Source organism: Monodelphis domestica, chromosome 2 (genome assembly GCF_027887165.1).
Source record: "Monodelphis domestica isolate mMonDom1 chromosome 2, mMonDom1.pri, whole genome shotgun sequence".
Lineage (NCBI taxonomy): Eukaryota > Metazoa > Chordata > Mammalia > Didelphimorphia > Didelphidae > Monodelphis > Monodelphis domestica.
In genome coordinates, this window is record NC_077228.1 from 197,998,238 (window position 1) to 198,023,489 (window position 25,252).

General features: G+C 33.7%; 1 protein-coding gene across 1 annotated transcript; it reads left to right on the plus strand.

Annotated features, from left to right (window-relative positions):
- The first annotated feature begins 424 nt into the window (after window positions 1–424).
- Window positions 425–24,778, plus strand: FBXO47 (F-box protein 47). Its single transcript, XM_016430499.2, has 11 exons — window positions 425–552; window positions 4,367–4,570; window positions 5,884–6,054; window positions 8,775–8,851; window positions 11,006–11,083; window positions 12,672–12,780; window positions 15,712–15,888; window positions 18,080–18,226; window positions 18,889–19,031; window positions 20,726–20,885; window positions 21,170–24,778. Exons 2-11 carry the CDS (start codon window positions 4,390–4,392, stop codon window positions 21,280–21,282), a joined length of 1,356 nt encoding a protein of 451 aa, XP_016285985.1. The 5' UTR covers window positions 425–552; window positions 4,367–4,389; the 3' UTR covers window positions 21,283–24,778.
- Window positions 24,779–25,252: the final 474 nt, after the last annotated feature.

Below are 25,252 nucleotides of genomic sequence, written 5' to 3' on the forward strand. Positions count from 1 at the left end.
CCTAGATAAGGGCCCCCCGATTCTTTATACTAATTATCTATGAACCAAAGCGGGTGGGGATGAGCCCAAGCTCTACTTAACCTTTCATGAGGTGAGATAAGTTCCATCTCCCCCTCGCTATGTAGGAGCGGAGAAGGAAGGGACGGAGGGCGAGCCCCAAGGTGTGAAAGGATGGCGCAAGAATCTTCAGCTTCAAGTTCCTAGACCGGAGGCGGCGAGACGGAGGAGAGCGGGTAAGGAACATGGCAAGCTTGGCAGGGAGAAAGGACGGAAAGTTTTAAAGTTTTGTTACTTGATTATTCATGAGGGGGCGGTGCTCGAGAAGTCCGACGCGCCCCGCTCCTGGGCGGGTTCCAAATTGATTATTCATGAGGGCGCTCGGGCGGGGGCGGAGGCGGAGGCGGAGGCGGAGGAGGCTGAGAGGGCGGGAAGGCAGCGGAAGCGCCTCCTGGTAGTCAGCCACCCCACCTTCCCGCCTCCTTCACTTCCTCCCACGCGGAGAGAACTTGAGGCGGGGGAAATCCTTTTTTTTAAAAAAGATTTGATCTTCAGGTAGGGAGTTAAGGGAAGAGAAATCGACCCCGCCTTGTTTTCCTCTGACAGCTTGGGCGGGGAACTGTCAAACTCTGTGGTAAAAGCGAGCTTCAGGCGATTGCCTTGAGGAAGGGCTCGAAGCAGCTCTAATGGAGCTGAAATGGGGGAGGTAGAGGAAGTCACCCCTAGACCTTGAATCCTCCTGGGGAACCCCTCAAGCTTATCCCCTTCCCTTCCTCCTGTCTTGTCTAAAGGTCTTCTCAGAACCTTCCCCCAGGGCTGGACCAGAGAGGCTCAGGACCAGGGCCTGGCCTCAGAGCCTAGGGAGGGGAAGGGGGGGAAGGGTAAAACTCGGGGGTGGGGTGGGGCAGGGAGCGGTGGAGGGGTGACTGACCCCTGGACAAAGGCTTGCTAGTTTTATTCTTTAAAACAAGAAAAAATAAAGAATAAAAAATTTGTTGTAACTTAATAGATCTTCCTATAGGAAAATCCTTTGCCCTAGTAGGCTCCCAAAAGCTTGGGACAGTATCAAAAGAAAACACACACACACACACACACACACACACACACACACACCCGTAATTTAAATACTTAAGTATTTCTGAAAACTGGCGTGAAAACACCCAAGAGAGTATTTGTAAAGGAAGAGTGTCTGGTAGGAAACCTCTCAGGACAGTAAGCACATTTTGGAGATGGGCAAAAGGAAGCCTGCTTTTCCCTCAATCCTTATCTTAAAATATGGGCTTCGATTTCCTCATCTGTAAAAGAAAATTGGACTAGGGTTCCTTCCAGCTTAAAGATGTGACACTAAGATCTTATGCAAATGCAAGTGGGGAAAAGTAAATAGTTTGTTACAAGGGGATAGGACTCTCATGTTAGAGCGAGTTTTTGGCAGAAGAATGTGTTGTCTTTAAGGGGGATGAAAAAATTGTGTATGTGTGTAAAATGTATAGCACTTTAAATTGGGTTTTTATTTCCTTAGTTTAGTCAAACAGCAGTATTAGTGGATGTCCCAGAAAGAAAACAAGCAACTACTACTGGACCTCTGTCATTGAAGAAAGCTTCAGGCCCTTATTAGTGTCATGTTTTAGTTAGAACCTTTGAGAAACATAAGCTATGTTATACTACATTTCTATTTTCATTGGCAGAGGTTTCCATTTATAACTATAACAAAAGTAGCTTTTTAAATAATCTATTACATTTTCTGTCTTTAGGGCATGATTTTAGAGTGCCACAAATTTCTTTGCTGTTTTTAAAAGTTATTAAAATTGTACATGAGGCAAGTAAAAAATTATGCATTAGGTTTATGTTTCAAATTTCATCTAACTAATTTAAGATAATTTAAATAGAGTGCATTTCCTTAAACGAATAAGTGACAAATTAGCCAGAGCAGTATTCTGTACACAAAGCAGAAAATAAATTTTGCTCAAGCATATTTGCAGTATTTTAGTGAAATGTCTTGATTGTTTAACAGCATTTACACATAAATTATGGCTCTATATTAACAATATTTTCTGAAATATAATAATCAAGTGGCCCAAAATCATGTTGGGCAATTTGGTTATATATAACAAGAAAGATTCTTTATAACTAACTGACTGCTTTATTCAAGTAAATAACCTATTGACTTTTATAAACCTTATTAGTAAATCTTCACTGTTTACATCATATGTATAGTCTCTCATTAAAGAAAGTAATTCTTAAAATTAAATCAAAGAGAAATTTAGTTGTGCCCTATTTGAGTTCTATTCATTTAACAAGCTTAGTTGCATTGTGAATAATAAAACATATTTAGAATTATAATCTCAATATACTAGAACCAGTCCATTTAAATGCAATGTAGACAATCTTTAAAATCTGTATTTTCTTTGTTTGATTGTTTTTGCTATAAACAGGGTATATGTTTGTACCTAGTTCCAAAGGAACAAAAAGAAAAATTCTATTTAAAAAATGCATTAACTGTTTTCTGTTTACAATTATTTTAAGCAATATGCTATCTGATGGAAACATGTTTACATATTGATCATTTTCATGGCACTTATTCACTATTTTTCACATTCAGGATGATTTTCATTATATTAGAATATATCCAATTCAGTTAAATGTTAAGGTTACTACTGTATACAAAGATAGTGTTACATAGGAGCTGTTGGAGAGAGTGGACACAAAGATAAATAAGATATGGTCCTTGCCTTCAAAGAATTTATAGCCTACTAAAGGAATGTGGCATGTATTAAGCTAACTATAGTACAGCATGGATTAGCATGTTACTTGTAAGAAAGGCAAAATGTGTAATGCCAGGTCCAAGGAGGGACAGACAAATTTTGATTAAGGAGAATAAAGGAAAGGTTCATGGGGGTATTGGCATTTGAGCTAACTCTTGAAAGGGTTTCAACAGACAAAGGTGACAGAATTAGGACAAAGATTGGGGACCTAGAAAACACCAGAGGTGGAAAGTTGAGGAAATAAAGTGACATCAAGGAAAAAACAATGATTGGTGTCAGAGACTCTAGGTTCAAATCCTGACTCTTAAGCTTCCTATCAGTATTACAGGGGGCAAGTCATTTAACCTCCAGGGGTTTATCTGTGAAATAAGAGGATTGGATTAGATCCATGGAATCATACTTAAATAGAAATGGAGACCACTAATCTATAGATATTCCTGCTGGCCACCTATTAACTTAATTTTAAAACATAACATTATCTATATTTGTTTTTTACTATCCTTCAATTATATTTTAATCTAGTTCCTGCAGTACTCAAAAATATTGTTGGCCTCTCTTTGACACCACTGGACTAGATGACCTCTGAGTTCCTTTTGGCTCTAGATGTATGGCCTATAATTTGACAATAGTGGGAATGATGAATTAGAGAAGAAGGATATCTCACCGATATGCACACATCTTTCAGCTAGTAAGAAGCCTTTGACCAGAGTTACTGGTTTAAAAATGCTTCAATTTGCAATATTATTGTTGTTTAGGTGTCTGGCTCTTTTGGACCCCATTTGGGATTTTCTAGGAAAAGAGATTGGAGTAGTTTGCCATTTCATGCTTTAGCTTATTTTACATATGAGGAAACTGAAGCAAACAGGGTTAAGTCCCTTGTAAGTATCTGAGGCCAGATTTGGACACTGGTCCTCTTGATTCCAGGCCTGTCACTCTTTGTACTATGCCCCCTAACTGCCCTATTTAGCTGGAAATCCTAAATAGCGAATGACTAAAGTACAAGAATTCCATAAAGGGAGCTATGTAAATTTAACATCATATTAACTGAAACAAAAATTGTATCCCTTTTGATATGGGAAGATGCTTATAACATCATTTTGGCATTTTTAAAATATTATAGTACTATAGATCAAGAACTCAGGCCATCCAATCTAACTTCCTCATTATATAAATGAGGCTTAGAGAAGTTAGGTAATTTGTATAAAATCAGACTTAACTAGTAACAGAAGCAATGTGATTCCATTTTTTTTTAAATGCATTCTTTTTGGAGTCAGAAGACCTAAGTTAGAGTTCCCTTCAAGCTCTAAATCCTATAATGTTAAGCAAGTCCAACCAGGGAAAGTGGATAGAATGCCAATTAATGTAAGTGGAGGTGAGGGATAAGAAAGAAGGCATTCCAGGTTTAGGGAAGACTGTGAGGGGAAAAATGGAGGTAGTAAATAGAACCACTTCATGAAAACAAAGAGTATCTAGCTCGGCTGGCACGGGAAGAAGGAAGGTTGCAACAGTAAGGTGATGCTGGATTCATTGAAATTTTCACCTTCTTTGAATCTTTCAGTTGCTTTAATTCTCTTCCCTCTTTGTCCCCTGCATTTTTTTTTAACTAGGAGAAATTTATGGGATAAGGAAAATGATGACATCCATTGTAAACACCAGCTTCACCTTGATTCCCAACCAGAAATATAGACGTAGCAACCGACGATCCAGTCATTCTTACATCATTGGCTCAGATTCTCAAAACTTATCAACTCTTGGGGATTTTAAAGCATTGCCATTAGAGCTTTTCCAAATAATTTTGGAATATCTGTCAGGTGAGATTTTTAGGAGAGGAAATATTGCTGTAAGTAAACTATTAGCATTTACTATTTTCATTTTCCCTAAGAAATTATACTTTTTAGTGGGCCCTGCTAAATTTTTGATATATTGCCACCAAGGTTAAACTAGTCTCTAAACTTTATTTTCTGAAGGATAATAATATATTGCTATGACGGGGGGGGGGGGGGGGGGGGTCCCTAACTCTTTTTTTTGTTTGCTATATCCCTTGACTTTAGGTAACCTTTTTGTAACCTCATCTCTCATTCAATATAAAAGAAAATAAAGTCTAGTGTTTACCAAGCAAATGCACATAAAAAATAAAGAGATCAATTTTTCACAAAGGTATTTGAATATAAATATTTTATTATGAGGTTGTTAAATATGTATCAGAAAGTTAAATAAATTTGTGAGATCCTTGATCCTGTTTTTTGTCAACCAATAATTTTATTCACAGTAAGGATTTTTAACCTGGGATCAATGAATTTTAAAAACTATTTTAATAACTATTTCAGTATAGTTTGTTTCCTTTGTAATCCTAAATATGTTATTTTATGTGTTTAAAAAAATTATTCTGAGAAGGGAACCATAGGCTTCACCAGACTGCCAAAGGGGTCTACAGACACAAAAAAGTTAAGATCTATTCTAGGTATATTCTGAAAGAGATATCTGCATATTATATTCTGTCTCCAGTTTTTTTCTTCCTTTGAATTTGAATAAGAAAAGAACTGAGACTACCTATTCAAAGATATAAGTTTTTATAAACTATTAAACCTGAATATGTTTAGTAAGACTAGGAATTCTCTAAAGGTACACCAAAGATTCTGTAGCTTCATGGATTGGCAATCAGTTCAAAGTTCCTGGTTATTTCAGAGATCAATGAGCTTATTTTTCACTAGGTCTTTGTTGCTAATTTTTTTCTAAATGTTATAAAAATAATTTCTGTAACAAACTCTTCATTTTGTTTTGTTCAGTTGTCCAGTAGTTCACCTGTCTCATTTTTCAGATGTATTAACTATAATGTTCTTTTCTTATGTCACTCTAACCTCTCCTCCCCCCACCAACCTGTTCTCATTCCAGCTTACAAATTAACAAACACTACTACTTTTGGAATATTACAGTAGGATAATATAATTATTTACAGAACATTTCCTATAACCCCTTGACAAGCTCATACCTCAGATAAAGAATGCCTGGTTTAGGAGGTACCAGAAAGAAAATTGCTCCAATTGGCAGGACTATAGCTTTATTGAAGTAGTAACTTTATTTATTTATTTATATGTCTCTAATGTATTGGGTTTTGTTGTTTTAGTGAAGGATATCAGCAAGCTAAGCATGGTGTCAAAAACTATCAACCACCGACTTATTAATTATATCTCAACCTCGTCAGGAAGCAGAAGGCTTTTACAGCAAGATTTTCATAACCAGGAGCTGTCGGGCAGAAGGCAAGGCTCCTATTTGCTGGAGCATTACAGATCTCTAGGTGACCTATGTAATGAGATTGTGACAAATAAAGAAGCACATTTAATTAAAGGGATTTTAGTATATAACCCTTTTGCCAGTGGGAAGTGGAGATATTTTCCAAATATCACCTGGTATATGGATGATTTCATTACTTTCAATATGATCTTTTCACTTTAATCATATGTTTCCTCTAACTATAACTCCCAACGGTTGTTTTTGTGTGTGTGTGTGTGTGTGTGATATGCTTATCTTCAAATATAAGTGTAAGAGTATATTTGAAAGGAATGAGCATATGTGTTCACTTTTTCTCTTTTTGTTATGTGACTTTAATTGGAGCTTAAGGGTTTAGGGAACTGATATTTCTATGTAGCAGCTTCCTGTAAAACATAATGAGCTTACCTCTGCACCTTTTATCCCTTTCTACCATATTCTAATCCTATAAAAAATAAGTCAAGATTTAAAAATAATGTAATGAATAAAATCACTTATTCTTTAATAAGAAATCATATTTTAAAAGTACTATCCACATTTACTAATAAATCATATTGCTCTAAATTACCCTTATCAAAAATATAATTTCTTCCCTTAGCCTGTAATCATTTATCTTTTTTTTCCCTCCTGGTTTAGTGTGGTCCATTCTCTCTCTAAGAGGAATAATAAAATAAAAGTCTAATTTGGACCTTACTGATGAGCATCAATTTAATCCCATAACTTGTATAATTTAAATTTAGCAAGGTAATAAAACCAAAATACATCTGGTTGAAAATCAGAGTTAAATAAAAGCAAAAGAGCAAACTAAACAAATGCTACATTTTTGAAGCTCAAGAATGCCTAATTTTAAGATAATTATCAGGAAGACTACAAGCATAAAATAAGAATATTTAAATATATGAATAGATTTAACCAAGATAAGATGAATATAAATTCTATTATAGAATCTTACCATATTTATTCCAGTGTTTATAAGCCAGATTAATGAAGATTCACTGAATTCAGGCATTACTTTTAACTATTTCTTATTAAACATTACATATTTCTTCAAACAAGGTTTATAGAGGATAGGTTAAAATGCTTATTTCAGTATTTGGTTTTGACTATATGAAAGAACAAATTAGTACAGTTTTTTCCCCTGTTATGACCCTCTCTACTACTTAAACAAACAGACTGAATAATTAAGCAAAAATCCTTCACCAGTTCCATATTCCTGGTTTCTTGAATGATTATAAAATAATAATAATCTTAGATTTCTCCAGCACTTTTTATATTTCCTCTCATTTGATCATATACTTACATCTGATTCATATGCTTACCTCAGGCTTCCATTTTACTCTGGCTGTAGATACCTGATTCTTCAGGATTCTTAATGTTTAAGTGCCTAGATAATTTTTATTTATTGCTGTTCTTCCCTGATCTTTTATTGTTTTCAAGCAGTAAAATAACATTTTCAGAATCTTTCACTCTGAAGATCGTGAATTTTAATTTACTGCCTTCACACAAGAAACAGAGCAGATGGCTAATATGGAGAGCATTGCATCTAAGTCTATTTTTGTGGCAAGGAAAAAAATTTAAGAAATTGAGCTGTAACCGCTCTAACTGAGCACCTGTATCTAAAAAGAGGGAAAAAAGAGAGAAAGAAAAATTAACCAGTATTGTCAAGATTTTATGGACACCATATAAGATTTTTATATTACAGTGAGCAACTAATGTTCAATTACAGTTTCTTCACTAGGAATGAAGTGCAAAATATGAAGGGAAAACACTCACCACTGATAAGAGCCTGTTAGGTATAGAACTAAGCAAAATTAATGTTTAAACTTCATATTTGGCATTTAGATTGCTGAAATGAAATAATTTTCAAAAATTATATCAGTAAAGCTTACAATATAGTTTACATAACTTTTTAAATGGAAGAATTATTACCTGTGCTGCCTAAAGAAGTTATGTTTTTAGGTTTTCCCCTCTGAAATAAGTTTCTTTTCAGAATAAGGATAAATAGGTCATATGTCATAGGACTGTTGTTTACATATTTCCATTTTAGGATTACTGTCCATATGGAGTCACAGAAAGCACATAATCCACTTACCAACACTATGGCAATAACAGTTCAAGATACAAAGTTCACTGGGAAATTGAAGATTTTAAAAAACTATCTGAAAACAATAGTAGAAAACCTTTATATACTCCCTCCAAAAGGATATTTTTCAAGGAAAAGTTTTTTTGTTTTGTTTTGTTAACACAGTCCTTATCCCATACGAAACTGTGCTAACAAAACTACTTCCAACTTATGGAATTTAAAATTTTAATTTTAATTAATTTAAATTTCTCCATATTGGGGGGGAAACACCAAAACTATTTTTGCCTCTCTAGCCAGGTTCTTCACTGATGACAGAAGTACTTTCTTGCGTTTCACTACAGAAATACTGGAATATTGTTTCACTAATGTATCTTCAAATTTTACTCATTATTCCTTTTCTAATCCAAATTATTTCCCACATTTGCAACTTTAGAGCCAATGTTAGATTTTTTTTTTTGTAGAATATGGCTCCATATGTCACAAATGAACATTAAGACAACTCAGTAAATAGAATATTCCTTGCACTCCCTTGCCAAATTTTCTTATCAGTTCACAGTTGACTTTAATAATTACTTTGATACATTTGAGAGGCATGTATCTACTTGGTCTGTTCAAATTATCTGCCATTTTTTATATGTGTATCTGTTGTTTTTTTTCCCCCTCAGGTTTATTGTTTAAAAGGTGTACATTGCTGCTGCCCACAAAAGAAAGGCTAAAGTACATTCACAAGATACTCTCAGAAGTAAGAATAAACTTATACTTCTGAATATTGACATAAATTTATTCTATAGTAAACATGTTTTATAGCTGCCTTGCAATAATTTTTTAATCTCTTATAATTTTCCATTCTTGTCTTAGGACAAAGAAATGTAATCAATAATTATTCATTCATAATGATAAAATATTTCATGTACTCAGATATTATAAAATATAGACATATTTATCTTATTTTAATCACTTTTTAAATGTAATTAAGGCCTTTATTCAAATTCATAGAATTTTTGTGTGAGTATAAAAAGCACTGTACTTGGAGTAAAAAAATCTGGATTCATTTTCTAGTTTAAGATATTTCCTAACTACATAACCATTTGAATCCATTTCCTCACGTACAAAATGTGGATAACAATATTTATACCGCTACCTCATAGGGTTGCTATGTGGAAAACACTGTAAAGTGCTATATAAATATGAGTTAGTATGATTTCCCATTATTATTATTATTTTTACTTTATGTTGGAATTATAATGGGTTTTAATTAAATTTTATTTTATTTTCAAAAGAATTCTTTCTCTCCCACTTCCTCTTTCCCTTCCAATTCACCCCTACAATTGAGAAAGCAAGAAAAATAAAACCCCTCTTACAAACATATATAGTCAATCAAAACAAATTCCAGAATTAGTTGGTCATGCCCAGAAAAAAAAATGTCTTAATCTGCACTCTGAATCTATCACCTTTCTTTCAGGGGGGATGAGTAGCATGTTATGATAGAGCTTTTTTAGCACTTTTCTTCTATTTCTATATTGCAATTATCATTTGGATAAAAAAATCTTCATTGTCTAGGCATCCAGAAAAAGTAAAGTTCATTTTAATCATTACAAAAACATCAATTTTAGAAGATAGTAATAGTTTCAAAAATTTATACCAACATGTTGGCTGCAATACTCAAAAAAAAAACCATTTTCACTGTATAGAAACATGAAGCAATTCAGTTTTAACACTAAGTGCCACTTCCTACCTGCATTGGTAGAGGTAGTTTCTTCACCTGAAAGTTCCCTATTCTAATTAAATCATAGATTTAGTAATGAAGGGAAGGGGGGTTGCACTATGTCCAAATGAACAAGTTCCAAGAAACTGCAAGGCCATTGTAGATAGACATCCTGGAAGAACTGCAAGGCCACAGTCGAGACAGATATCCTAGGAAAACTGACTCTCTACCCAAGGCCACAGCTGTTGAATCCTCCCTTTAAGCTACTCTCTATAAATATGCACTCTCGGGTTTGCCCCAGGATGGTTCTTTTGGGGAACCGTCCTAGCGCAAGTAAATAAACCTCTCCCTGCTGCCAGTTGCATTGTCTCTGTGTGTTCCTGTGTGGGGTATTTCCACTCAGATCCTAACATATGGGGGCTACAGTACATAGTCACTTGTTAATAGAGTATAAAATATTTCTTATATATTATTTTTAAGCTTGTATAATTATGCTAGTTTGGAATGAGTTCTGGCCTAGATGATTGAAATATCTAAAATGGACCTTTCTGTTTCTGTGACTCCCTTCTCCAATATAGTCTATACATCGAACCTAAGGTTCATCTTCCTTGAATAGCATTAAAAATTCCTAAAATATCACTATTTCTCTTGTTATATTCCCACATAAAAACTTTCAAGATTTTTCTGGTTTTTGCATGATAAAATTCAATTATTTAACCCTATCTCCTCTCCAATTTGTCCCTTCTAACCAATCAAATAGGCCTACTGTTCCTTGAATATACCATATTAATTTTTGCCTTCTTACCTTTGACCATGCTATTTTTCCACTTGAAACACCCTCGCTCTCCTAAATTATACCAGTCTTTCAAGGTTAATTCAAGTCCCACCTCTTTCATGAAAGTTTTCTCATTGTTCTACCCCAAATAGATTTCTTTCTCCATAGAACTCTTATAATATTTATTGCATTAACACATAAACTACCTTACATTATTTTTAACTGTGTAAACTTATCTCCCTCAAAGAAATTTTAAGTTTCTTGGGGGCATAGGCCCCATTTAATAGGACTTTTTTTGTATCGATCATGCACAGATATAGCACATAGCCACTCAATATATGTTATTAAACTGAATTTGAAAGTCAAACTTTTACAAACTGTTATTGATGAAGAAATAACAACTTTTCTCTTTACAGGTTTCATGTTTTAAATTCAGTGGTTGTGGAGTTCCTATGCAATGTTTAGGATTACCATGCTATGGAATGTTTTTACAGGTACTGCACCTTCTTAAGCAAAGGAGAAAAGGTTTTGGGTTTTTTTTTATTAGTTAGAAGTAAATAGAACATTGAAATGTGTCCTATGGCTAAGTAATAGAGATTGAAATATTTCTAAACAGAACAACACTAAATAATTGAACTTTTGCACCATATCCCACATATATCCTAACTACATTGCTCTGACAATTGTTTTGTAATCATTAGTCCGTTACACCAAATCCTTCCCTTAAAGTTGTGATACTCCAATGTTTTTGACCAATTGCCCATTTATAATATTGTGCCTAAAGAACACCAGCTGCCCTTTATAATATTGTTTCACTAAAAGCTGTGATTTTCTGAAATCATGGTTGGAGCTAACTTGTACTCTACCTTGAATTTTTATTATGAGTTCCTCATTATGGAGATGAGGTTTGGAATGAATGTTTAAAATTTATGGAGTTATACTAGTGAAAAGAGAAAATACTATAGTTCTATAAATATTTCTAATAAATTCAAGCCCTTGGGCTAATTCTTTAAAATATACTGCAAGCCCTGGTACCTCTATACTTTTGGAAATCAATCTTCTTGTTATTCAAACTATGATTTCAATAAAAAGTGGTAATATGGCTAATCTTGGAAGCCATGAAGTTAAAAGCTGATAAATTCTGAAATTATATTTAGGGATACCTTTTTTAAAAAGCTGAACGCATTTCTAACTTAATCTTTTAGAAGCAAATCCTCAGTAACTTAAAGAAAACATTTTAAAATGGCAGAAATTAATTTAATGATTCTGCAGAAGAGTTTATATACCAATCACTTTTTTGTTTTTATTTCTTTTTAATAGATGTTTGACTAGCTCTATTACTTTTTCTAATAAATCATGATAAACTTTAGTTATTACAAACTTATATTTACTAATATGAATATCATAAATGAATAGTAATATAATATTTTAACTACTACTAGTAAATGAAAGGTTTTTTAATTTGTTTTTAATGACAACCTCTGTTACATAATTCTAAAACTAAGCACTAAGGTATAATTCAGAGTAAAATCCCTAAATAAATGTTCCTGAAACTTTGTAAAAAGTAGGCCTTTTTTTTAAAACCCTTATCTTCCATCTTGTAATCAATACTGTGTATTGGTTCCAAGGCAGAAGAGTGGTAAGGGCTAGGCAATGGGGGTTAAATGACTTGCTCAGGGTCACACAGCTGGGAAGTGTCTGAGGCCATATTTGAACCCAGGACTTCCTGACTCTAGGCCTGGCTCTCAATCCACTGAGCTACCCATCTGCTCCCAAAAGTAGGCCTTATTAAAGAATCAGATTATACTCAGTATATTATTGTCAAAGTTCAGTTGTTAGTACCATATAGAAAGTCCATTAAAAAGTTATTACCTTTCTCAACAAAAAAAAAGGAATTTGCATTTGGAGCATCTGAAGATAGTATTTATAAATAATTTTCTGTTGAAAATTGGAATGTGGAAATTTATAATGGATGAGAACAAAATATGCTGAATATCATCTATATAAAAAAGCAAAAGTGACCTTCACTTCAACTTGATGGTCTGCATGCCTGCAATGTTTCCTTTATTTTGTTATCTTTAGACCCTAACAGCAGGTTGGGATGAGTTGGAGTGCCACCGTGTTTATAACTTCCTATGTGAGTTGACTAACCTACCCCGCAAGGTGCAGACAGTTGTTTGCAGTAAACCAGGTAAAGATATGATATTCAAGCAAAGCATTCTAAGGGGGGGGGGGGGGGCGAGGAGAGACCAAGATTTAAAAGCAAATTCAGTAGCCTAATACAATATGGAAAATATTCATTTTAAATATCACTTTCATCTGCTCCAGTCAGATTGATCTTTTGCTGTCCCTTGAATAGTACGCAGAGATTTGTCTTAATGCCACATTGTGTCACATTCATTTGTTACTCATCATATGCTGCTTTGTCTTGTTAGAGAAGACATTTTACACATGAAAGTGTAAGCAGCCCAATGAAATTGTAAATTCTTTAAGGGTAAGAATTGTATTTTCTAGTTAATTGTATTCCCTATAGCATCCAGAACATTATAGATTTTCCATAAATATATTGTTTGATTAAAAAGTAACAGTTTAGACAATAATTTTGGCAAAAATAATTTTGATTCAGTTTGGTTCAACAAATATTAAGTGTCTACTTTGTACAAAGTAGTTTGCTGGGTGGCAAGAAGAATACAAAGACAAAAAAGAAACCATGATTACCTTCTACTGGGCCACAAAACAGAAATGCAAATTAGTAAGTAAAGTTTGAAAGGAGAGAGCACTAGCAACTAAGAATATTGGAGAAAGCTTATAGTAGAGTTTTGAAGGAACACTAATGATTAGAAAAGATAACAATGAATTGCTATTCAGGCCCAGAGGAAAGGTTATGTGAATAGGAATAGGTATGAGTGTTGAGTTGGAAGGAATACCTACTTGACCAATTTGGCTGAAGTAGAGTATATAAAGTTGAGATAATAATGAAATTAGGCTGGAACCAATTTATGGAGGGCTTTTGATGATAAATTTAGGAACTTGAATTATGCAGGTGAGAGGTGATGAGGGCTTGAAATAAGCTAGTGGCTAAATAAGTGAAAAAAGGGGACAGGTTCAAGATATATTGTGGAGGCAGAATTGACAGGACTGGCAACTGAGTAAAAAGAAGAGGAAGGAGAAGAGACATTGGTGACTCTAAGATTATGAATCTGAGTGCCTTGGAGAATGGTAATATCATCAACAAAAATAAAGTTGAAAGTAGGAAGTAGGTATAAGTGGGAAAGAAGAAATCCATTTTGGTCAAGTTGAATTTGAGATGTCAATGAGGCCCCAACCAGAGATATTCATCAGGCAGTGGAATTGTAGAACTAGAATTCATGAGAGAAATTAAGATTCGGATGTTATAGATTTGGGAAACTTCTGCATGAATCCACAAAAGCAGGTGATATCACTGAGGGAGAATAAAACAGAAAATAGAGCCTAGGACTGAACCTTGGATGGTGCCCATGCTTATGGGAGATCAATATTGAAGCCGCAAGGAAAAGTGGAGAAAGAATGTTCAGACAGGTAAGGAAAGAAGCAAGAGAGAACAGTGCTACAAAAGAAGGAGGAGGAGGAGGAAAAGGAAAAAGAAGAAGAAGATGATGAAGAAGAACAATGAACAGTGTCAAAAGCTGCAGAAAAGTAAAAAAAAAAAGGCTGTGGGGCTTCAAGGTCACTGGTAATTAAAAAAGAACAGTTCAAGCAGAATGGTGAGTCTGGAAGATGGACTGCAAAGGGCTGAGAAGTGAGTGGGAGGTGAGGAAGAGGAGACAATGAGTCTAGACAAGTTTTTCTAAGAGTTTGGCAGTGAAGAGGAAAGGTAGAATATCTCAAAGGAATGATTGGTTTCAGTGGAGGTTTTTGAGAATTGAGACCTTAGCAAGTTTGAAGGTAAAGAAAAGGAGCCAATACATAGGGAGAGATTGAGGGTGGGAGAGTGAAGGAATTGTGGACAGAGCAAGCCCCTAGAAGAGTCCGCTGTATATGGGGTCAAGGACATAGGCCACAGAATCAGGTAGTAATGTTAACTTTAACAATGAGAAGGGTCTTCTGTGATGACTGGAACAGGAAGAGAGGAAAAGGGATGATTTTGGAGGGTTTCTGAGATGTGAGTTGATGAGAGAGCACATAACAGAGGATTTCAATTTTCATAGCAAAATAGGCAAGATTATTTGCTAGGGAGAAGAAAGCAGATAGGAAGTCATAGGAGGCTTAGTGAAAGAAGAAAGTTTGAAGCAATCTGTGAAGGAAGTGGGACAGAGGAAGAATAAAAAAAAAATAAGATTGTAATGCAGCAGTAGAGGCATACTTGGGATCAGAAAACATCAGTTTACCTAGTGAATCCAGTATCCACAAACTATATGACTTCCTTTAGCAGCAACTTGTTAAAATTAGGTATTAAGAAAGAGGGTTTAGAGGACTTCATAATCCAGAACTTTATTGCATGAGAGTGTAGAAAACCTTTTTTTTCTATATTGACTAATGAAGTGATACAAACCTTCCACTTTTCTCCATGTATTTTTTTTAAACTGGAGATAACATTACTAAATTATGCCTCTCTTTTCATTAACCATTCTCCTAATTTTGAAGTTTAGAACAGAGCAAGAAGAAAGAGCAAACAAAACTAGAAATCAGGCCAATTTAAGAGACTACTCCTAGAGATTTCAGCACTTCAAAAATCTGTTGTTTTATTATTAATGGGTTACTCCCTCTATTAATGTAGATTCTAAGATTCTAATTCCTCTATATATACCTAGTTGAGTCTTTGTAAATTTTAGTCACTAAAAAATGCATTTTTTGGTAGACCATTTTCTGATTTATTTAATTTAGTCATTTCTTTGGATAGCTGAATACAGTCCATCATCAAGCCTGTACTTGAAGGTTTTGTAATTTTGTAAGACCTGCCAAAACTTGCATTCCTAGTGTGTGAGAACTTTGGGTCACTTCTCCAACACAGTGGGACATCAAAGTTGGACTTTACTGGAGATCCTGACTTGATAGTCCACTTATCACTTTGTAACCACTGTTTGCCTTGCTTCTGGTTTTCTAGAAATTTTTTGAAAATAGATTTGTCTAACTTCTTTCTTAGGAAGTGCCAGAAAGTTGGAGTTAAGGATTAGATTATTCTGTCGAAATGTCCTACTAGATCACTGGATACAGAGAAGTGACTCTGCCTTTTGGTTGACTCGAATACTAAAACCATGGCCAATGGTGAATCAGGCACGACTGCTCTATATAATCTTTGGACCAATATCATCTCAGGATGGTGAGCACTTGTTTTCCAGTAAAACCACATTTTTGTTTAACTTAATTTATTTTAAAGGAGAAATATTAGTTTTGTTATACTTATTTGGTTTCCTCATTCCTACTAATCACACTATATATGCCATGATTTTAGTTATATTTTTGGACCCCTAGAGAGGGGGAATCCATTACTCCCTAGTGCAGTCTGTTCACTTTGGAATAAGCTAATTCTTAGGAAGTATTTCCTTATATTAAGCCCTGAAGTTTCCTACTTTTCTTTTACTTTTTTTTACAGGCTTTTACTTATCATCTTATTTCTCTCCTTCCCCAAAAAAAATTAAGTAACAAAAGGAAAAAAGAAAACTCTAATAATAAATATGCATAGTCCAGGAAAACAAATTTTTGTATAGATAATATCCAAAAATGAATGTGTCACTCTCCATTTCAAGTCTATCTCCTTAATGGCAAAAAGTGGTTAATGTATGTTTCTTTAGTCTTCTGGAATCATGGTTTGTCATTGTGTTGATTAGAGTTCTAAAGTCTTTCAAAGTTGCTTTTCTTTTTTAGTCTTCCTATAAATTGGGTAGCATTTGTTTACTTCACGCTGCATCATTCATAGAGATCTTCCTAGTTTCCTCTGAAACTTTTCATTTTATAATTTTTAATGATGTGTTTTTTACATTCAAATACTATAATTCATGTGGGTATTCCTCAATGGATGGGCACCCTTTGTCTCTAATTTTTGCTACTATCCAAAGGGCTACTATATATACATATATTTGTATATTCATATATACTATATGCATTTTTTCCTCTTTCTTTGACCCCTTTGGAGTGTAGACCTTATAGTGGTATTGCTAAGTCAAAGTTTAATAACTTTGAGGGCATAGTTCTAAATTGCTAGCTCCATAACAATATATTAATGTGCCTGTTTTCCCACAGCCCTTTTAACATTTATAATTTTCTACTTTTGTCATCTTTACCAATATGATGGCATGAGGTAGAACTCAGGGTTCCTTTAATTTATGTTTCCTTAAATACTAATGATTTGGAGCACTTTTCCATAAAGCTGTTAATAGCTTGAATTTTGTCCTTTGAAAACTGCCAGTTTATATCCTTTGATCATTTAGCTTTTGGGGAATGGCTCTCATTCTTATAATTTTGTTCCTTTTGTATCTTGGAAGAAAATTTTATTATAGAAATTTGCTGGAAAAATTTTCTCCTGTTTCCCTTTTAATTTTAACTGATTTTGTTGTTGAAAAAGCTTTTTAATTTTACATAATAAAAATTGACTTTTATCTTCTCTGATTCTTTCTTTTTTGGACATGAACTCTTCTCCTATCCATAGATCTGAAAGGTAATTTCTCCCTTGCTCTTCTAATTTGCTTATGATGTCATTATATATGTCTTAAGTCATATATACATTTTGAGTTTATCTTAATATTCAGTGCAAGAGGTTGGTTTATATATTCCTAATGTCTTCCATACTGTTTCTATTCCCAGCATTTTTTACAAAGGCATATTTTTTATATTAGCATGTGTAAGCTTTACATTTCAAAGATGGAAACTGTTCTGCTATAGTTCAGTATCAAATATGTTTTCATTATCTTCAATTTTATTTAAAATATGCCATTAATTTTTCAATATTCAATCAATTCAGTATTGTCTAGGTAATTGGAAGAGAATGATATGACTAATGATCCAAAAGAGAAGCCAAAATCTATATTTTAATGTATTGTATATGTATGCCTATGAGTAATTTTTCCCTCTCACAAGTAAATAATTTTTGGATATGGATATAATTTGTTTGTTCTGATCATAAATATTTATAAAGGGACCAAAGATAAACACATTTTTATACAAATCAGAGCTTAATATTTATTTGATAGAAAATGCCAAAGTTACAAAAATCCTATTTTTTTCCAACTCTGTGGTATGTCAGTAGTATTATCTTTATACTGAAGGCATTACTTTGCTTACTAAAACAACTTTTCTTTTGGCTTATTTAAATGCTGTTGATATGCTTCCTCTAATAAGGAATATTTTGAAATTATGCTACAATCTAAACTAACCTTCCATTATGAAAGTTCAAATAAATATAATGTGCTTAAATAATGGAATTTCGTTGGCTAATCCTATTTATTTTTTGAACTACTGAAAGCATCTGCCACTCAAGGAAATTTTGTCACATTTTAGATGTTTCAATTATTCAGGACAGGTGGTTTGGCAGAAAATGACAGAAGGACCTACAGATGAAACCAGTCTGAAAGGCTTAGCTGATGCCATTAAATTACTGTATGACACTGACACTAAAGAGTGGACAGCAGATGATGTAATCAGTCTTGTAGATGAACTATCAGGTAACACTTATTATGTTTACCAATGTTGATTAATGAGAATTCTGTTATCCAATCATAATTATTAAACATAAGGCAATTTCTATAGAGAATAAATTTTCTATTTTAAATCATAATACTCAAAATTTTGATAGTCATAAATTTAAGGAGTTTAATTTTAAGAGTTGAAGAGAATGCATATAACTTAGTACAGATCCTAGCTACATAGTTGCATATGTAATTAACAGATTCTTAGTTAAACCATAGTAAACTAATGAGCTCAAACCTCAAATTCCATCCCTGCAGGTTGTAACAAAACACCCTACAAAGGGGAGAAATCTCTCCACTGACACACTCCTATAAGGGAGGAAAGACTAGTTTCTCATTCCTGTACAATCCTGAAGAAGGGTACCCTATACAGGTGTATACCATCTTGCCTTGTAATATATGAGTCAGAGAGTCAGAATGAATCTATTACTAGCATATCTGAAGTGACTATATGACAATAAAAAATTTTCATTCAAGTTGAATATTATAATTGAAAAGCTACAGTATTTTTCTGAATTATTCTCTTGGTATTTATTTTATTTTCAATAAAATTATATACTATATGTGTTTTACGATGATTATTGCCACTGTTGAACAATTTCTTCTCATTATATGTACTTTTTTTTCTATTATAAAAGTGGTTCCTCGAGAATGGCTTCTGGAGAATAATGCACGTCTCCTTATCCTAAGTGGGAACAATATTTGTTTCACCTTCATGGCTAGCAAAGCTGTGAATGGACGGGCCAATGAACTGGCGAGGATGATTGTCTTTTTGGCTTTGGTAAGTACAGAATGAAGTCTCTTCTGGTACCCAGACTAACATTGCCTTCACCACCACCTGAAAATCTTGTGTGCACTCTCTCTGTGTAACTGAAATATACTTAAACTATCAATTATTTTGAGGGATTAAGAATGTAAGTATATTTTAAATACCATATTTTAAAATTATATGTAATAAACTAGCATCTTCTGAAACATCCTTCATATCTGCCCTTCCTACTTTATTCCCTGTCCTCTTCCAATTCATGTCCCTCACCACCTTAGGAGGATAGGATTGAAAGTTAGATCTTAGTGATCATCAATCCTTTAATTTGAAAGATGAGAAAATTTAGGTCCAGAAAGATTACCTGACTCACCAACAGCAATCAGATAATTAGTAGCACAACCAGAATTTTGATTCAGTTTCTCTGACTCCAAATCTAGTGTTCTATCCATTATACCATGTGCCTTTTTTTTTTCAAAATCTAATTTTTAAAAAAAATTTAAATCTCCTCCAGGAATACTTTCCTATTTAACTTCACTTTAATCTAGACACTCCCTTTTTCTAAAACTTCTTTGTTCAGTTTGAATTCTATCTCAACTCTATGATTCTAAGATCTTTATTTTCTCTACATTTTTTGCTAATATTCTCAAGTCCTTTGTATATGTATATGTTTCATCTCCCATAAGGGACTGTTAAGTCTTTGAGGGAAGGGACTTCTGTCTTTTTATTCTTTTATATCCTTCGATACACTAGTGTAGTGTTTTTTAATAGGAGATATTAAAGAAGTGCTTTCTCTCTGATAATTAGTTATCCATATTCTGATTTAGTTTTTCATGATGTATATCTGCTACACATGATGAATTGGTCATCTGAAAGGTTAGTGAATAAAACTTTCCCCCTTCATGAGCAACTTTAGCTACAAACCTGTGATCATTACTTATAAATATTATATTTCTACTAGCAGCAATGCAATGATGCAGGACAATTCTGAGGGACATGAAAAAGAACACCATCCACATCCAGAGAAAAAACTGTGGGAGTAGAAACACAGAAAAACAACTGCTTGATCACATGGTTCGATGAGGATATGATTGGGGATGTAGACTCTAAATGATCGCCCTAGTGCAAATATTAATAATATGGAAATAGGTCTTGATCAGTGACACATGTAAAACCCAGTGGAATTACTCATTGGCAATGGGGGGGGAGGAGGAGAGGAGGGAAATAACATGAATCATGTAACCATGGAAAAATATTCTTAATAAAATAAATAAACTAATAAATGAATAAATATATTTAAATTAGAATAAATAACCTCTGATATGCTCCATATAAGTTAAAATATATTAACTTTTTTTCAAAAGGTACCAATTTTTCTTTTAATGGTTCTTCTGTTAAGTAATATTTTGCGACAATCTTGGACCTATCTTAAACAGCTTTTTAGCAGTATTTCTCAAAATTAATTGAGCTATAGAACACTTTTTGACTTGCAATAATATTAATAAGAGCCATATATATTGGAGAGATTTTAGCTGGTTCTTGAGGGAAACTAAGGAAGTCAAGAGACAGAGAAGAGGGAAAGAATTCCAGGAACAGGGGACAGCCAGTAAAAACATATAGTCTGGAGACAAGAGTGTCATATTTCAAGGAAGAGCCAAATTCCAACTCTAGGACTACTCACATTTATAATAATCTTTGTATGTCTAAATTAGGTCTGTGAGAAGGACTTGTACTGCATGGACTGGGCAGTCAAAATGATGCAAAAAGTCTGCAAAGTCTTTAGCACTCAGATGGAGAGAAATAACTTCCTGCAAAATGTGGAAAATGCATTTGCACGTGTTATAATGGACATGCTGCAATCAGTTATGTCTGGTGAGTACTCATATAAGCATTACACAAGTGTGTATAAGAATGCCCAAGATCACATTACTACAAAAGGGGAGAGTAAGAAGTAGCATTTTTTTACTCCTAGTCCAGTGTACTTTGTTAAAAGATTTCTTGGTTGCCATCATTGATTTTTGATTGGTTGAAGCTTGCTGTTGTCTTCTGTTAAATTATTATAGGGAAATTATGGAAATCTTGTGTTTCAAATAAGTCATATTTTAAAATTAATTCTCTTCTTCTCCCCATTCTCTTTATCCTGTTTTGGTGTTTAGGAGATCGAGATGAAGAGGATAGCAGCTTTTTGAATTTGTTTCATCTTGTGAATGCACAGGCTAATTTCCATAAGGAAGTTTTATATATAACTATGAACAATACCTCCACCTAAATACTCATACATGATTTTAGGACATGCCTCACTGATTCACCCTGTGATAGTTTCTTTTCTCAATGTTTATCTTTTCACACATGATAATGTCTGTGTGATTTTTTTTTAATTATCTACTGTCCTAAGAGCCAAAATTTAATTTACTCTGTCCTAAGAGCCAAAAAATAGTGCTCTAGAGTTTTTGGAAGCATCTGATTACATAACTGAGCCTAGAATGCTTTGTGAAAGACTTGTAAAGGAGTTTGGGGCTGTTTAGAATATAAATCTACATTCTTTGCCATCTCTGTGACTATATAACCACAATGAGAATATTATTCACATCATTGTTCACTTTTGCAGAAAGTAACATCATCTAGGCAAAAAGAAAACATATTTTGCTCCTTTTCTTTAAAGTAAATCACATACTTTGCTAGGGATAAATTCTGCAAATAAAGTAAAAGTGTAAAAGGAAGGAAATTATTTATTTTGCTGCCTGAACAACTTCAAAAGTAACTTTTTTTTTCTCTTGTGATGCTTCTTTCATAAGATATTTTCCCTCATCCTCAGAAAGTGGGTTGCTTCAAGGAGGTCTGAAAAAGGAAACTGGAAATATCAGAGGTTAGAATAGACAAATTAGCCTCAGAGAGATCTAGTTCAAAAAGTCAGTGGATGTATCCACAACTAAATTATTTTTAAAATCCCAGGAAGAGGAACATGGGAAGAGCAGAGATCTAGAATAATTTCAACTGAACCAACTGTCTCTGTTACATCAGTTATATAAAAAATCAAAGTACCCAATGGGGCCAAAACTGTATTGGAATCTATTCCTCTGTAGCTCTGGCTTCCATTACTTACTTCTGCTAAAGATAAATTGCAGGTACTTTGCCATGATCCTTTCAGAGGTCTGGCACTCTGGGTTTGACTTCCCTCACTAGACCTCCTTCATCAAACCACTTGAAATGACTTACCTGGGAATGAAGAAAGGCTCCTGAAGAGTAAGCAGGAGAAGTGAATGTTACATGAAGATAGGATGGCTCTAGCAGACTGGATTAGTGCATGGGGAAATGCAAATTGTGGGAAATCCTGGAATGTTTGGTTATATTTTGTATATGAATAAGAGCAGAATTTGAACAAAACTAAGGAAAAGGATAAATTGTGGGAAAACGTTAATTGTAATAACAAAAGTGGCATTTCACTGAAGTTTCTGTTCGGACAGGATTTACTTCAGAAAATCTGCACTTTTAGAAGGTCAAAAATGAACATTTTCTTACTATGATAAAAGTTTTTGCATGGAACTACACTTATGAAAGAAATGGTCCAAATTTAATTACTATAATAGTGAGGATTTTGCCAGGTTTTCATTTAGCTTTTTCTGCAAAAGACAAAGGTTCTTGCTTTCTTCCTTTGGTTTCCTTTTGTTCTTTTTCTGATAAGAATTCCCCCACAGTTGAGGTCTAAAAGCTAAAAGTTGGGAGATAACCAGAATCTGTAATATGATTTTTATTTTTATATAATAGTATCATATCCATAAAACGTCTTGTATATAACTAGGATGTATTTAGTAAAATATTGTTGTATGTATGCTGAAAATACACCCTATTGAATAATTTTAGGGTGAAAAAGAGAAATTATTTTTGAAATAGTGATCATAATAGCTTGAAAGGTAATTATTTGCATATAAGTAGTAATGATTTTTCATATTATTTCACTGTAAAAAGCTAAGCATCATGCATCGTAGTACTAGAAATGTGGCATATCAAAGTTTCTCGGGTTATTATTCAAATTATCAAAACTATTTGGTTGTTTTCAGCAAGATTGCAAAATTAGCATAGTAGGGTTTCTGTAAAAGATACTGCAACTTGGATTTTAGAACTTGAATTGTATTGATTTGTTTTGATAAATTGTCTACTCTGAAGAAAAAAATATTCTATTTTGTTATAGTGTCTCACAGTGAAATGTTATATCACCTTCTAGTCAGAATTGGAAAAAATCAAAAACTACATTCATTCTTTGTTGATAGTGGTTAAATTGCCTCATTTGGCTACCAATAAAAAATAAACTGACATATTTTAAGACCTATCTTTGAGGATTACAAATAGTATTTGAAACCAAATTTGCAGTTTTTCAGTTCAACCAGTCCAGTTTTCCATGAAGTGATACATATGTATTTGTCATCAGGAATAAATTGAGAAGTCAAAATTTAATGAAAGTTTCCTATTATTGTTTTTTAAAATTACCACTGTTATCTTAAAGGTAGGGATATATATGTCACTACAAAACTGAGGCATTTGGAGATAAACAGTATTAATGCCCTGCAAGGAGAGCTATTAGTCAATTTTCAACAAATCACATTACAAAAAAATCATCACAATAATTTTGAAAATACTAAAAACTCCAATTTTGTCATAAGTTAGATTGACATACATGTCTGGCCTTTCATTCCATTGATTTCCTTAGTCACCTCTGACCTTTTATAGGATAAAGTCACTTCTACAAGAAAAGTTTCCAAAATGCCATTAATCATAGTAATAATACTCCTTTAAAATGAATTAACAGTTTTTACCTAATGTCAAGGGCTTTATACTTCTTGACATTACAGACTATCTCTTGTAACAGGATTTTTTGGGGAAAGGGGAGGGAGTTGGTAAAATGTTTACCCCCAAGTTTCATCTTATTCAGTTGACAAGTGGTAAGTGGCTATTTTGTTACCTGGAAATTGATCTAGTTAAGTTGCTGACCATCACAATGTGCTTGAAGGGGTAGATAGTAGGTACTTTATTGTATGCATTTTGGTTCCTCTACTATTCAGTTCATACCTTTAGTTCCTCTGTGAATAACAAGAGAGTTGGTGCCAGAATTCTCATCTGCCTCTGAGAACTAGAGCAACCATAAACTATTCCAGTAAAAAGCTGGAATAGTTTACCTTTACACAAGTGGTATAGAGTCATATCTTTCCAGATTTCTGTCTCAAGAAAGGTTATGAATACTAAAAAGGAAGCCTTTGGTGGGTACCTGATTAGTTATTGAATACCTTATTAACCATACAACTTCACTACCAGTTCTACCAATCAGTTAGCTCTGAAGGCTAGAAGAACTCAGGATATATTTACATGTCATCTACTCAACTGAAATAAGATTGAGGAGAGAGAAATGAACTGAAAAAGATCTGCTTTCACCTAATCTTTCCAAGTAGAGAAATAACTAGAAATACTGAATACTTTTCATTAAGTAAGTAGACAAGGGGAAAACCCCAGAATATACCTCTGATACCAAAAATAGTCACTGGAATTTTTTTAAAAAGCAAACTGTTTATATCTTGCAAAAGTCTTGACTTTGAAAAAGGATATTTAATATAGGTAGAATACCAAGATCACTGCTTTCTTAAAAGTGTATAAGACACGGGAAAATATATATATTGTTATAAAAAGTTTTATATTCATGATAAAATGTATTTAAGTAACTAACATTTAATATTTGCTAAATTATATTTTAATTTATTTCATATTAATAAAGTAAATTTGGAAGCATCATCAAGTTATTCAAAGTTTGTCTTTATTAAAATAACTGGAATTTAATTAGTTTATGTTTCTGTGGAAATTTATCTTTCCATCAGTTTTGATTATGAGTCTATCAAGGTCAAAAATAATATTTTGCATTTAAATAACATTTAGTCATATACACCTACCCACCAGACATAAGAATAGGTAACTGGGTCAATAATTTGCCATCATTATCAACATTTAACTTCAATACTCTAGTGCAGGGGTCCCCAAACTTTTTACACAGGAGGCCAGTTCACTGTCCCACAGACTGTTGGAGGGCCGGCCTATAAAAAAAACTATGAACAAATCTGTATACTGTTGTCTGGGATAGTGGAGGCTGATTGCAGTGCTGGCTGTAATGGGCCTGTCACACCTTGCACAGGCCCATCACTACCACCACTATACCAGGCAGCAGTATACACAGAATCCCCTCCCCCAGATCACCTCTC